We start from the raw sequence: 12,629 nt of genomic DNA, 5'->3' as shown, positions 1-12,629 counted from the left end.
ATTCAAATTATTTTTCTTGGAACTTCAGATGAGAGAAGTGCTGCTAATATTTTTTGTTTTTTGATATGTAAAGCTAGAAGTATATTTTAAGAAAAACTCCATTTTAGATAGATACATACAATGATGTTTAAAACCTGTTTTATGAGCAGATGAAAACTTGCTGATATTAAGTGTTTTAATAACAACACATTTAAAATTTCTCTAAGTGAGGAAAAGCAAACAGTAGGGGTTGATTCAGAGCAAGATGCTAAGCTATCAGCTAGCTTTGATACTTTCTCTACTCCAGAAATTTTTAAATCCCCAAGTTGTGAAAAACACAACTATTCCTTTTTTGTACTTTAGTATAGTACATCTAGTATATACAAGTAGGATTTTGTAACCAGAACGACATTAATGTACATTTCTCCGGAAATTATTTTTTGATATCAAGTACATAAATTTTGTTCCTAAGTTGAATAGATTTACATTTTATATTCCATAAAGAATTTTGTCCTGTTGATTAACTGTATGAACTCAAATATCTATGTGTATTTTGAGCACCTAATATATTCTGATACTGTGTTAGGTGCTGGGCACAAAAAGGTAAATAAATAATGTGATTTCTTGTGTTAAGTTGCTCATTGGCATCAATAAGGGGAAAGACAGATTTACAGATGAATAACTGTAGCATGGTATGATGCTTATTATAATAGAAATCAAGAGAAGCAAAAGTAAATCCCTTATTAAGGTCAAGGCAAATATTCACCCTAAATTTTAGTAGTTTATGGCTGTATGCGGTTAATCAGAATTATATATAAGCTGCTTCTATAGAATTAAAATTAAATTTTAATCAGTATCCCTTTTTTGGCAAAAGGTAGCCTCTTTATTTGTAATCCTCTAGCTTTCCAGGCAGTCTCTAGGAATTCTGTAATTTTCATATGCTATAAGTTGAATTTAAAAAACAATGCAGAGAAAGAAAGATAATAACTACAATTAAAATTAACTTGAGGGCTTCCCTGGTGGTGCAGTGATTGAGAGTCCGCCTGCCAATGCAGGGGACACGGGTTTGTGCCCCGGTCCGGGAAGGTCCCACATGCCACGGAGCGGCTAGGCTCGTGAGCTGTGGCCGCTGAGGCTGCGCGTCCGGAGCCTGTGCTCCGCAATGGGAGAGGCCACACCAGTGAGAGGCCCGTGTACCACAAAAAAAAAAAAAAAAATGACTTGAGAGTAAAAAGTGTGTATTGTAAGATGGATTTGTTAAGGAAGCTTTATTTTTATTTTTTGTTCTAAATTAGAATTTATTTTAAGACAAATTTATATCTGAGCTCTAATAGTATGCTAGATGTTTGCTTACAAATAATGAATTTATAGACCAGGAGGTTAGGGAAATTAGGAAGGCACACTTGTAGGTTAATCAAAAATCAAGATAAATTCTTACAGAACATTTCTGGGATCTGCTAGTCAGGATTTCCTTCATTGTTCAAACCCAGAGAAGCCAAGGTACTTGGGGGTTAATTTTAGAGGCCAGGACTAAAATTTGTATTAGTCTATCTCTAATTGGAAACAACAAACAACTGTAAAAACCTGCTTTATGTATCTCATTTTTCTCAGTCTGAGAAACTTAGCTTGAAGACACCTTTAAAATGTGTGTATGTATTTGAATATGTGTGTGTGTGTATGTTTAAGTTATTTCCCTACTTTGTTACAAAATGATTCAATTAGTTTACCATGAATATTAGTTTATTAGATTAATTTACTGGCAGCTACTTAGAAAAAAGTGGCGAATTTGGATTGTTTTTCTTATTAAGGCCGAAGGGAGGCCTGACTTCTTGTTTATCTCTGGCCTGTTGCTTAAATTTACAGAAATCCCTAGTTTCTTGACTCCAATCCTTGGCTTCTTGCTTTCAGAGCAGTCTGTGAGGTTTATGGTCCTGCCTGATTTCTCTGGTGTTGGTTGGTCTACTCAGGGGTAGTTATTGGGTAAATCACCATATTTTCTCTTTTTACCCCCTTTTTTTCATTTCTTTATCATCATCCCTTGGCTTTTTTTTTTTTTAGATGTTGGGGGTAGGAATTTATTAATTAATTCATTCATTTTTGCTGTGTTGGGTCTTCCTTTCTGTGCGAGGGCTTTCTCTAGTTGTGGCAAGTGGGGGCCACTCTTCATCGCGGAGCGTGGGCCTCTCACTATCGCGGCCTCTCTTGTTGCGGAGCACAGGCTCCAGACGCACAGGCTCAGTAGTTGTGGTTCACGGGCCTAGTTGCTCCGCAGCATATGGGATCCTCCCAGACCAGGGCTGCGAACCCGTGTCCCCTGAGTTAGCAGGCAGATTCTCAACCACTGCGTCACCAGGGAAGCCCGTTCCTTGGCTTTTTTTTTCATATCTCTTTTTTTTCCCTAGCTCTCTGATTTCATCTTTGAGATTATCTATAATCCTTTCTACACCATTTTCTTCTTTCATCTCTTGAATTTACCCATCTCTGTTTCTTTATTATTCCTTTCTCTTGGCTATCTCCCATCCTTCCATTTTGAAGTTAATTTTGCGTTCACATCTTTGGTTTGGTGGAAGATGGAGTACAGCAGAGTAAATCACTTGTTATTGGTCTTACCCTGACATTTACCTGATGTACCAGTTAGATTTGACTGTGGGCCTCTGGGATAAGTGGGAGTTCCTTCACAGGTCGGAGAAGGAAACACTGCCTGCAAGAAGGAAATTTTACAAGTTGCCTGGGCCCTGGACACCTAGAGAGGACACATAGATATCAGTGTCAAAGGTGTTTGAGCATTCTGGATTTTATAAAACAGTTTTAAACACACTTTCACGCAATAATTCATCATCGGTAGAGGATCCTGACAACAGTGGAACTGAGTGTTCTTGTGAACTTTACCCCTTATCAGAGGATGGTCCCGACTTTGAATAAAGCTTTGTGTTCAAAAAGGCAAGATAGTCCTTGGTATTTTTTCAATGAAATTTCCTAACTCTTAGTGGCAGACATCATGGTCCGTGGATCAAGTGGATGAACTGTGGGGTAACCACCTGTTAGATCAGCAGAATAGGTGTTGGCTCCCACAATACAGCAATGCTTTATCTTAAATTTTTATTCCACTGATACTTACACCTCAAAAAGCATCTTCAGATTTTTTGAACCTACCTACTCTGCAGTGTATGTAAGGCAAATAATAGTATATTGAGTGGAAAAATTGAAGTTCACAGAAATAACTTATACAGTCAGTTGGTACCACAATTGTATTTGAATTCAGTTCAATGCCTTATGTCATAATGCTTCCTATTTGTTGAATCGTAATTTCAAAGTAGTGATATAGGAGTTTCTTATTTATATCTATATATGAAGATTCAACTTATATGCTACCTACCACTTTAGGATAGCCAAATAAAATATAAGATGCACAGTTCAATTTGAATTTCAGATCCTTTTAAAAAAAATGAAATTGAGTTATTTGTAGTGAGGTGGATGGACCTAGAGACTGTCATACAGAGTGAAGTAAGTCAAAAAGAGAAAAACAAATACTGTATGCTAACACGTATATACGGACTCTAAAAAAAAAAAAAAAAAAAAATGGTTCTGAAGAACCTAGGGGCAAGACAGGAATAAAGACGCAGACATAGAGAATGGACTTGAGGACACGGGGAGGGGGAAGGGTAAGCTGGGATGAAGTGAGAGAGTAGCATGGACATATATACGCTACCAAATGTAAAACAGATAGCTAGTGGGCAGCTGCCACATAGCACAGGGAGATCAGCCCTAGAGGGGGTGGGATAGTGAGGGTGGGAGGGAGACGCAAGAGGGAGGAGATATGGGGACATATGTATAGCTGATTCACTTTGTTATACAGCAGGAACTAATGCACCATTGTAAAGCAATTATACTCCAATAAGATGTTAAAAAAAATTGAATTTCAGAATAAAAACAACAAATGCTTTTTAGTATGAATATATCTCATGCAATGTTTGTATTTTTATTTGCTAAATATAGTACTCTATACAACTTCCAGGGGTCTTTTCCTAATTCTCTTTCCCCCAACAGAGGAAGCTCTGATCTCCCTGAATTCTAGGATTTTTGTTTGCTCTCTGTGGTACTTTGTATTTCATTTTACTTCTTTGTAAAACTGACTCTTCATTTCTACATGACTGAAAGCTCCTGGAGTAGAGGCATTTATTTTCAACATTTTGGTGCATCACCCATTGAAAAAATGAATCCTTAGATTTAGTGCCCTACTGAGCCACATTAGAGCTGCAGAGAAATGTTAAAAAATGTGTCCCTATGTACATTTATCAAAATATCCTCTCATATTTTGTATCAAGTGGAAGAAGTTGATAAAAGCTCTATAAAAGAAGTATGACTGTATATAAAGTAATTGCCCTGTCTGTTGGACACAGTGCTCGACCCTTATAAACCTTCCTGATGGGGAACAGCCTCATGGACTGGGAGCTGATGGGAAATGACAGTTCCTGTTGCACAATTAATGCCGGGTCATAAAACAAACAACAATGACTGTCTTTGTTTAAAATTTTGATATTTTGTTCATCATGGATTTTTGCGATAATCTTTATTTTTTAAACTATTGCGCCAAACTATTAATAACCTTGATGGCTGAGTATTTTTGGTACCTCTTTTAGTCTTGTGCTTCTGGTTCAATCTTTTGGGGGAGAGCAAGGAGTTATTTTATTTTAGTATCTATTTATGTTTTGATATCTTAGTCACATATATATTCAGGTTCATAGATCACTGTGACTATAAAATCTTTGGAACTCATCAAGCCTAATCTCTTTTTTCATAGATGAAGAAACTGATCATAGTGGCCAAGTTGAGACTAGATTTCCTTGCTCACCGTGCTTTCTGCTGGCCATTTAGGCTTCCCTGTGGAAGAATGCATCATTTAAGTCAAACATTTTTTTTTCACCTTTGACATTAAAATTCCTGAGAATAAAGAGTGTCATTGGAGCATATTGTATTCATTACTGGAGGCATTAATGTATATTGCTCATTGCTAGATCACTTACTTTAAAAGTCGGCCAGGTTTTTAAACAGAGGAAAAAAAGTGGAAACATAGTCGTCCTTATTTAAATTGCTTTTCCATTTTGCATAATAGAAAGATCAGTTTTGATTTTTATGGGTAACATTTGAGCCTAGGTCATAGTTACTTGCTCAAAAAGTTCCACTATTATAATTATTTGTCTTAGCAGAGTTTCTTTTCAGTGTCTACAGATGGCTATGCTCTTCCCAGGATTGCCGTCTTGACTTCTGATTTGGGAATTAAGATTTTGATGGAAACCTTATCTCACCTTCCTATGTAGCTTGCTTCATTAGAGCTGATAAAGTAAGATCCACAGCAAATACAGAACGCTGGAGATATGACAGACAACCTGGTACAAATCTTTTAGGAGAAAAGCTAAGAGTTTGATTGACAGATTGTCCTGTAATTTTGTGAAGCAAAGAGAATTTTCTTTATTAACCAGTGAGACAGATGGGCTCAAGTTTGATGGGCTAAGTTTAGTTCTGCTTGGATTTTGATGACTGTTTTCTTTCTATAGAAAGTAAGGCGAGCGGATAGACTAGAGTTTGTCCAATATGAGCTATGAGGCAACTATTATGTAAAATACTGTATTGAAGCTTTTACTAGAAGGAGGTTTAGAAGATTTAGAAAGGGGTAAAAAAGGGACTCTTTATACTGATAACTTGAGCAAATGTAACAGACTTAAAACTACAGACTTCACAAAAGAACTTTATGGTATTTTCCTTAAATAGGCATTCTGAGGACAGATTGGTTAATATAGCAACCATGAGGAATGAGGGCCCCCATATGAAAACTAAGGTCGTGAGATTCACCAGTGGTGCTAAAATCATTGTGTGAAAGTTGTTGGGGGAAAGATAGTTTTGTAACCTCAAAGATTATTAATTGTGAAGGGCAAAAGCTACGTGTACACTGTTGAAATCCAACAGACATTACCTTAATCAGGTGATCAATCAGAACCACCAGTATTGGGGAAAATGGACATTATGTGCATTCAGATGTGATCCTGTGGGAATTACAGCACCTCCTGTAGTATTCTCTCCAAAAATGCTTAATCTGAAATTAATCACAAAACAGTAATCAGACAAATCGAGATTATAGGACATCCTGTTAAGACAATTTATATGGATTCTTTCTTTAAAAATGCCAATGTGATGAAAGTCATGAGTAAAAGTTAAAGGCATATGACAATTAAAGGCAAAGCATGATTCTTCATTGGATCCTGGATTGAAAAAAAAAGTCTATTAAGAACATGATTGGGACAGGTGGAGATAGTCTGTATAAGAAAAAAAATGATTGTTATCAAAGTTAAATTTCTTAGGTGTGATAATGACACCATAATTTAATAGGAGAATGTCCTAGTTCTTTGGATATATATGTTGAAGTATTTATAGATAAAATGTTATGTTTGCAACTTGACTTTCAAATGATTCTGCAAAGAAAAAAAATGAGAGAGCAATACAACAAATGTGGTAAAATATTAACAGTCGATAAATCTAGGTGAAAGGTTCATAGGTATACATTCTACTCTTTCTTCTTTTCAGCATGTTTGAAATTTTTCAAAATTCAAAGTTAAAAACAAACAAATAAGCATCAGATCCCTCATCATATACAACATTGAAAGTTAAGGGGATAGGATCAGGGGAAGTCTCCCAAGAGTTTTCTGCCAGCGTTTTTTTTTTTTCTCTCTTATGCATTGGATTTAGATAGGAAGAGAAAAATAATCAAGGTAAAAAGAAGTACTTTTTTAAACACAAGCCATATAGTTCATAAGAAAACACTTAGAGAATGTGTGATATCTTGAAGTTAGGGCTGTTATTTTCTATTCATAATAAATTAATGGATAATTAACTTGGACTTAATATGAGAAAGAATGAATGTGACTTCTTGAAAGTACAAAGAGTGTGGGCTATGATACTAAGGTTGGTATTTGGAATGCCAAGCTGCAGCCACTATCATGGACTGTCCAAAGAGTCCATGGTTTCATTTACTACCCTTGTCCAAGTGTCAAGGGTAGTAAATGAAGCTAGGACTAGAGCCCAGATCTTTTATGCTTTACACATGCTTAACGCACTTCAAGGTGGAGAATAAGGAAACTTAAATGTAAAATCTACTTATACTTAAGTAATACAAATGGGTGAGAATCAGAGTAATGAGAAACTGAGTGCCAGTCAAAAACTATCTTTGAAGGAAAAAATTTGTAGCTAAGGGGCTTCCCTGGTGGCGCAGTGGTTGAGAGTCCGCCTGCCGATGCAGGGGACACGGGTTCGTGCCCCGGTGCGGGAAGATCCCACAGGCCGCGGAGCGGCTGGGCCCGTGAGCCATGGCCGCTGAGCCTGTGCGTCCGGAGCCTGTGCTCCGCAATGGGAGAGGCCACAGCAGTGAGAGGCCCGTGTACTGCAGCAAAAAAAATTGTAGCTAAGACATCTTTCAAATGCCAGTATCTCTTAATGTTTATACGTAATGATCATTAATGTTTAATCACTTATTTAGTTGTTGTGCTATTTTGGCTATTTAATAAAAGTTTCCTCCTCCTCCATAAAAGCCTGTGGTATGTACATTGTTTTTTTTTTTTAATTTTTATTAAAGTATAGTTGATTTACAATGTTGTGTTAGTCTCAGGTGTACAGTGTACATTGTTAAATGACTTACTCCAAGGCACAGATTGGTTCAGCATGGTGGTTACACAGTTGATTCTGAGCCTGGACCATCTAACTTATCAGGCCTTTATTTCAGTATGCCTCCTACACACCTTCCTCAGAGAATTTGTTAGAAGGTTTAAATGAGATCACTCATGTGAAAAGGTTAGAAAAATTAAAGTGTTTATTCCATGTACAATTTAGACATTCTTTAATTGGATGTTTACTTTGAAGGACGATGAATCAGATATAGATCCTACCCTCAGGGAATTTACGGGTAGTTGAATCAGATATATGTCTATAAATCACTGTCATCCTACAAGCTTCACTGTGGTACGTGCCACAAAACAGTGGTGGGGAGAGAACAGGCTTGGAAGTCACGTATAGAACCCTATCATTTACTATGTACAATGTAACCTTGACAAATTGACCCGAGACTTGGTTTTATCATGAGCAAAGTGAGAAACCCCTGCTTTGCTTATGAGCCATGAGGAGTGATAATGTCTTAATGTCCAGTGACTGACACATTGTTAGTCCTTTATATATAATAATAGTAATGATATTGTTGTGGCCTATTTGTATGTAGTTCAGCATTCTGTGTTTTCTCCAGAATCTGTAGCGTCAACTGCCACTTGGTGGTAGTCATCAAAATTACATACACTAGTATGGAGGATTAAATAACTTGACCTGTTTTGCGCTTTGAGACACCTACCTGAGATATTAATCTGTCATCTTTGGATGTGGATATTCAGTTTTTCAGAGTCCTCCTCATCACACTTAGTCTGTCACATTTTATCACAGATTTATCACCTATGTATGTAATCGTATATGAATAACTTAGTTCTGCCTATTTTTATTTCTTTATATAGATGAAACCATACTGTATGAATTTCTCTGTGATTTGATTCTTTCACTCAAAATTATTTTTTGAGATCCATCCATCTTGTATGGAGTTGGAGTTTACTGTTGTTTAGGATTTGATTGAATGAAGATAACATAATTTATGTATCTATTTTATTTTGTAGTATATTTGGATTGTTTCCAGTTTGGGGCTATTACAAGCAATGCTGCTTATATGAATGAATATTCTTATACACGTCTCCTAAGCACATGTGCAAAAGTTTCACACCTAGGAATGTGACAGGTGAATTGTATGTAGGATTGTGTGTTTTCCACTTCCCAATGGAATACCAAACTATTTTCCAAAGTGGTCAAATAAATTTACTGTCAAAACATAGGTGTGTCAGAGTCCCTTTGTTCCATATACTCACAAATGCTTGTGAGACCAGCTTCTTAATTATTCCTCACTCTAGTGAGGTTTAAAAAGAAATATCATTGTAGTCTTAATTTGCATTTTCTGGATTAGATAGCATGCTTTTCCATTTATTTAGGTCTTTTTATGTCTTACGATAAGATTTTATAATTTTCCTCAAGAGCTAGTATATATCTTGTTTATCATTCCTAGATATGGTATTGCTATTGTAAATTTTTTTTAAGTTTCCTAACTCTTGCTGGTATATAGCAATACAATGGACTTTTAACGTTGATTTTTGTATCCAACAGCTTTGTTATCTGCTCTTATTAATTTATCTGTAGATTCTTTGGAGTTTTCTACGTAGGCAGTTGCAACATTTGTAAATGATGACAGTTTTGTTTCTTATCTATTGCTGTGTAACTTTTTGCTTTAGGCTGTGCTACTATATTCTTACAAGTTTAGAATTTCTATATTTTTCTATTGAGAATGTTTTATTATTCTGTCATGACCCTCTTTTTCTCTGTTAATACTTTTGATTTCAGGTATTTTTTGTCTGATATTAATGTAGGACCTTGGCTTTCTTTTACTGTAAATAGTTTAATTGTTGCTGCAGAGTTTAATCATTTGGATTCGTGTGACTTCTAATATATTGGATTTTTTTGATCAAGTTATTATGTTTTTTATCTATTTCACTCTCCTAACCTTTCCCCCCATATTCACTCTTACCTTCTTTTGGATTCACTGATTCATTTGTTTTTTCTCTCTTTAGAAGTTATATGCTCTATGTTTGTTTTTTTAATGGTTACCCTCTCTATTTTAAGATGCATACTTAACAAAGTATAAAAGTTAATCAATATGTACTCTTTGGTCAAACTTACCTTTCCCTTCTCCCAACAGAAATTATTGTTTTATACAATTGATGTTTATTTAGATTTAACCCATGTATTAACTAGTATTTTTGCTTAACATTTTGTCTTACATTTCTCTTCTTCCATCTGGGATTATTTTCCTTTCTCCCCAATGGTATTCTTTAGAGTTTTCTTTAATGAGAGGCTCTTTCAGTTTTTGTTTTTTGGAATATTTTGTCTTTGTTGTTTTGGAAGATAGTTTGGCTGAGTATGGAATTTTGGTTTACAAGTTATTTTCTTTCAACTCAGTGAAGATATGATTTTACCATCTTCTGGCATCCTTTGTGGTTGTTAAGAAGTCATTATACATCTAATTACTATTCCTTTATGGATAGCAGTCTTTACTTTCTGACAGGTTTTGACATTTCTTTGTCTTTGGTATCATGTGGTTTCATGATGGTTTATCAAGCTGTGGATTTCTTTTTATTATTATGCTTATAATTTATTAGACTCTAGATCTGAGGATTGGTTTTCATCAGTTCTCAAAAATCTTTGCCATTGTGTCATTGAAAAATTTCCCTTTCCCATGTGTTGTGTGGAATTCTGGAATTCTGATTATGTAGAATGTCGTTTCCTTCTATGTATCTCCGGCTTAATATCGCCTAACCTCTCCTTCATATTTTTCTTCTCTTTATCTGTCTGTCCTACATTCTGAATAATTTCCTCAGATTTGTCTTGAACTTCTTGGTCTTGATATCGATTTTCTCTAAATTGTAAAGAATATAATTAAGACAAGTGAAATTTAATACTATATTCTATAAGAATTTGAAGCATCAAAGTGAATTAATTTGCTGTTGTCTCAATGGCTTACTCCAGTAGAATACTCACACAGTCCTATAGAAAAATGAAAAAATGACATTTCTTACATAAATAATTATGTGAATTGAGATTTATATTTTTTTGTATCTAAAAATATTTCCTAATTTCACAAAAATGTCTTATTTTACTTTTTTTTTGCGATACGCGGGCCTCTCACTGTTGTGGCCTCTCCGGTTGCGGAGCAACAGGCTCCGGACGTGCAGGCTCAGCGGCCATGGCTCACGGGCCTAGCTGCTCCGCGGCATGTGGGGTCTTCCCGGACCGGGGCACGAACCCGTGTCCCCCTGCATCGGCAGGTGGACTCTCAACCACTGCGCCACCAGGGAAGCCCCTTATTTTACTTTTTAATTTGAAAGCAAATCAAGTGATTTTATTTTCTAAGATGTGTATTAATAATTTTAGTTAGCATCAGGGCTAAATTTAAGGTTTTATATGCATCTTTTACCTTTCATTTACCTGTTATTTGTGTCAAATTACTTTATGAGTTTAAAAGAAATCTCTTACTTTTAAAAGTACTCTTCCAACTAGAGGTGAACTTGGCTCTATGTCAAATAATTTCTGAGTAGTAATTTAAATTAAAAATACTACAATTATTCTGTTTGATTCACTATCATTGCACCAATAAAACCACTTTAAAATTGAAAACATGTTTATTTGATTTTGACTTGCTGAATAATTTAATATTTCCTTTTAAAATTCAATTAAATTTCAAGAAAGCACATAATGAACAAAACAGAAAGGTCCTTTAAAGGAAACTAAAAACTGGGATCATAGATTTTATTTTAAGGAAAGTTCTTTTAAAAAGGAGAAAAAACTTTAAAGTAACAGCAGTATAATTGCAAATTGGTAAAATTAGATAAAAGCATGTATACACTATGAAAAAAATAGAAAGAAGCCTTTAAAAGATGTAAATATTTAGTTTGATAATGCCAAAAAAGGAATACTCGTAAAAAAAAATAGCTCTATAAAACATAAATGAAAAATATAATTTGATAAATTGTGAATGTTTCCATTTTATTTTTGGAAAGTAAGAATGTGTTTTTCATTTTTCTGTGAAGAGAGGTCATCAAAATTATATTTCTGCCAATTTTCTCTAAACACAGTACTTTCAATTGATAGAGGAGTGAGGGTGTAGAAGGTGAGAGAGGAGGATGTTCTTGCCTTAGCAGATATTTATTCTGCTCCCATTTCATGCTGGATCCTTCATCATACTTCATTTTCTTGGGAAATTATAGTCTTGGGGGTGAGAGGAATGACTGACTCTCCAGTAGTTTTCTAGATCTTTGATTGATGGCATGAACCATATAACTTAAGTCTTTATAGCTTTTGAAGCTTAAAAATCATGTTATTGCAACTCAGAAGTCTGGATTTATAAAACTCAAAAGAAGGGTTTGATTATTGTTTTCCTGTGATTCCTTGTCTAAGGCAGTGAGGTAGATTGTCGTAGCCACTTGGACAGGAGGATGAGGCATGTACCAGGAACTGAGCTGGAAGAGGGAAACTCCTGTTACTAAGTCCTACTGCAGTGATAATGAAACAGAAAGTAACTTTAGAATTATCTTAAGAGAGCATGAATTAAAACAATCTTTATTTAAATGGGATTTGTAAATCCCTCTTTTTATGCCAAAGAGGTGACAATTTAATTCAGATTCTAAGATTCTGGTTGCTTTGGTGATAAGAGGCTTAATAGCTTATGCTTACTACTGCTGTCTTTGTGCATTTCTCTCTCAGTGTTGACAATGATTGTCTCCAAATTGTAAGAAGAAAATTTTAAGGCAACAGAGATGTAGTGCTATATTATCTTTCTCTGTCTTTTAAAAATGCCCTTTGGGAACTAACTGAGGCACCTAAAGTTCTGATTTTAAATAACTCTTTAAAACTGACCTCTCTGTTTTTTAGAGTAATTCCCTTTATCTGATTAAGTCGCTTTATTTATTTTCAGAACTGCATCTAAAAATATAACCTCTTTCATATCCCTGACTTCCCCACAGTAA

At 35.2% G+C, this 12,629-nt stretch overlaps 1 protein-coding gene across 6 annotated transcripts in view; it reads left to right on the top strand.

The window, feature by feature from the left end:
- Positions 1–12,629, top strand: part of FBXL17 (F-box and leucine rich repeat protein 17) — a 480,781-nt gene that overhangs the window by 198,157 nt on the left and 269,995 nt on the right. Inside the window, exon 7 of one of the 6 annotated variants that reach the window (XM_022591631.3) lies at positions 4,781–12,629. This exon is cut by the window's right edge and continues 36,019 nt beyond it. The exons of the other annotated variants lie outside the window; for them this stretch is intronic. Within the exon in view, the coding sequence (XP_022447339.1) occupies positions 4,781–4,784 (4 nt within the window). The 3' untranslated portion in view covers positions 4,785–12,629. The remainder of the gene's footprint in view (positions 1–4,780) is intronic. 6 annotated transcript variants of the gene reach the window in all.

The sequence above is a fragment of the Delphinapterus leucas genome, chromosome 3 (assembly GCF_059928025.1).
Source record: "Delphinapterus leucas isolate spDelLeu-1000000601 "Yukka" chromosome 3, BTC_Dleu_Yukka2, whole genome shotgun sequence".
In the NCBI taxonomy this organism is placed as follows: domain Eukaryota; kingdom Metazoa; phylum Chordata; class Mammalia; order Artiodactyla; family Monodontidae; genus Delphinapterus; species Delphinapterus leucas.
Note: the sequence above shows the minus strand (reverse complement) of the source record. Positions and strands in the feature narration are given on the sequence as shown.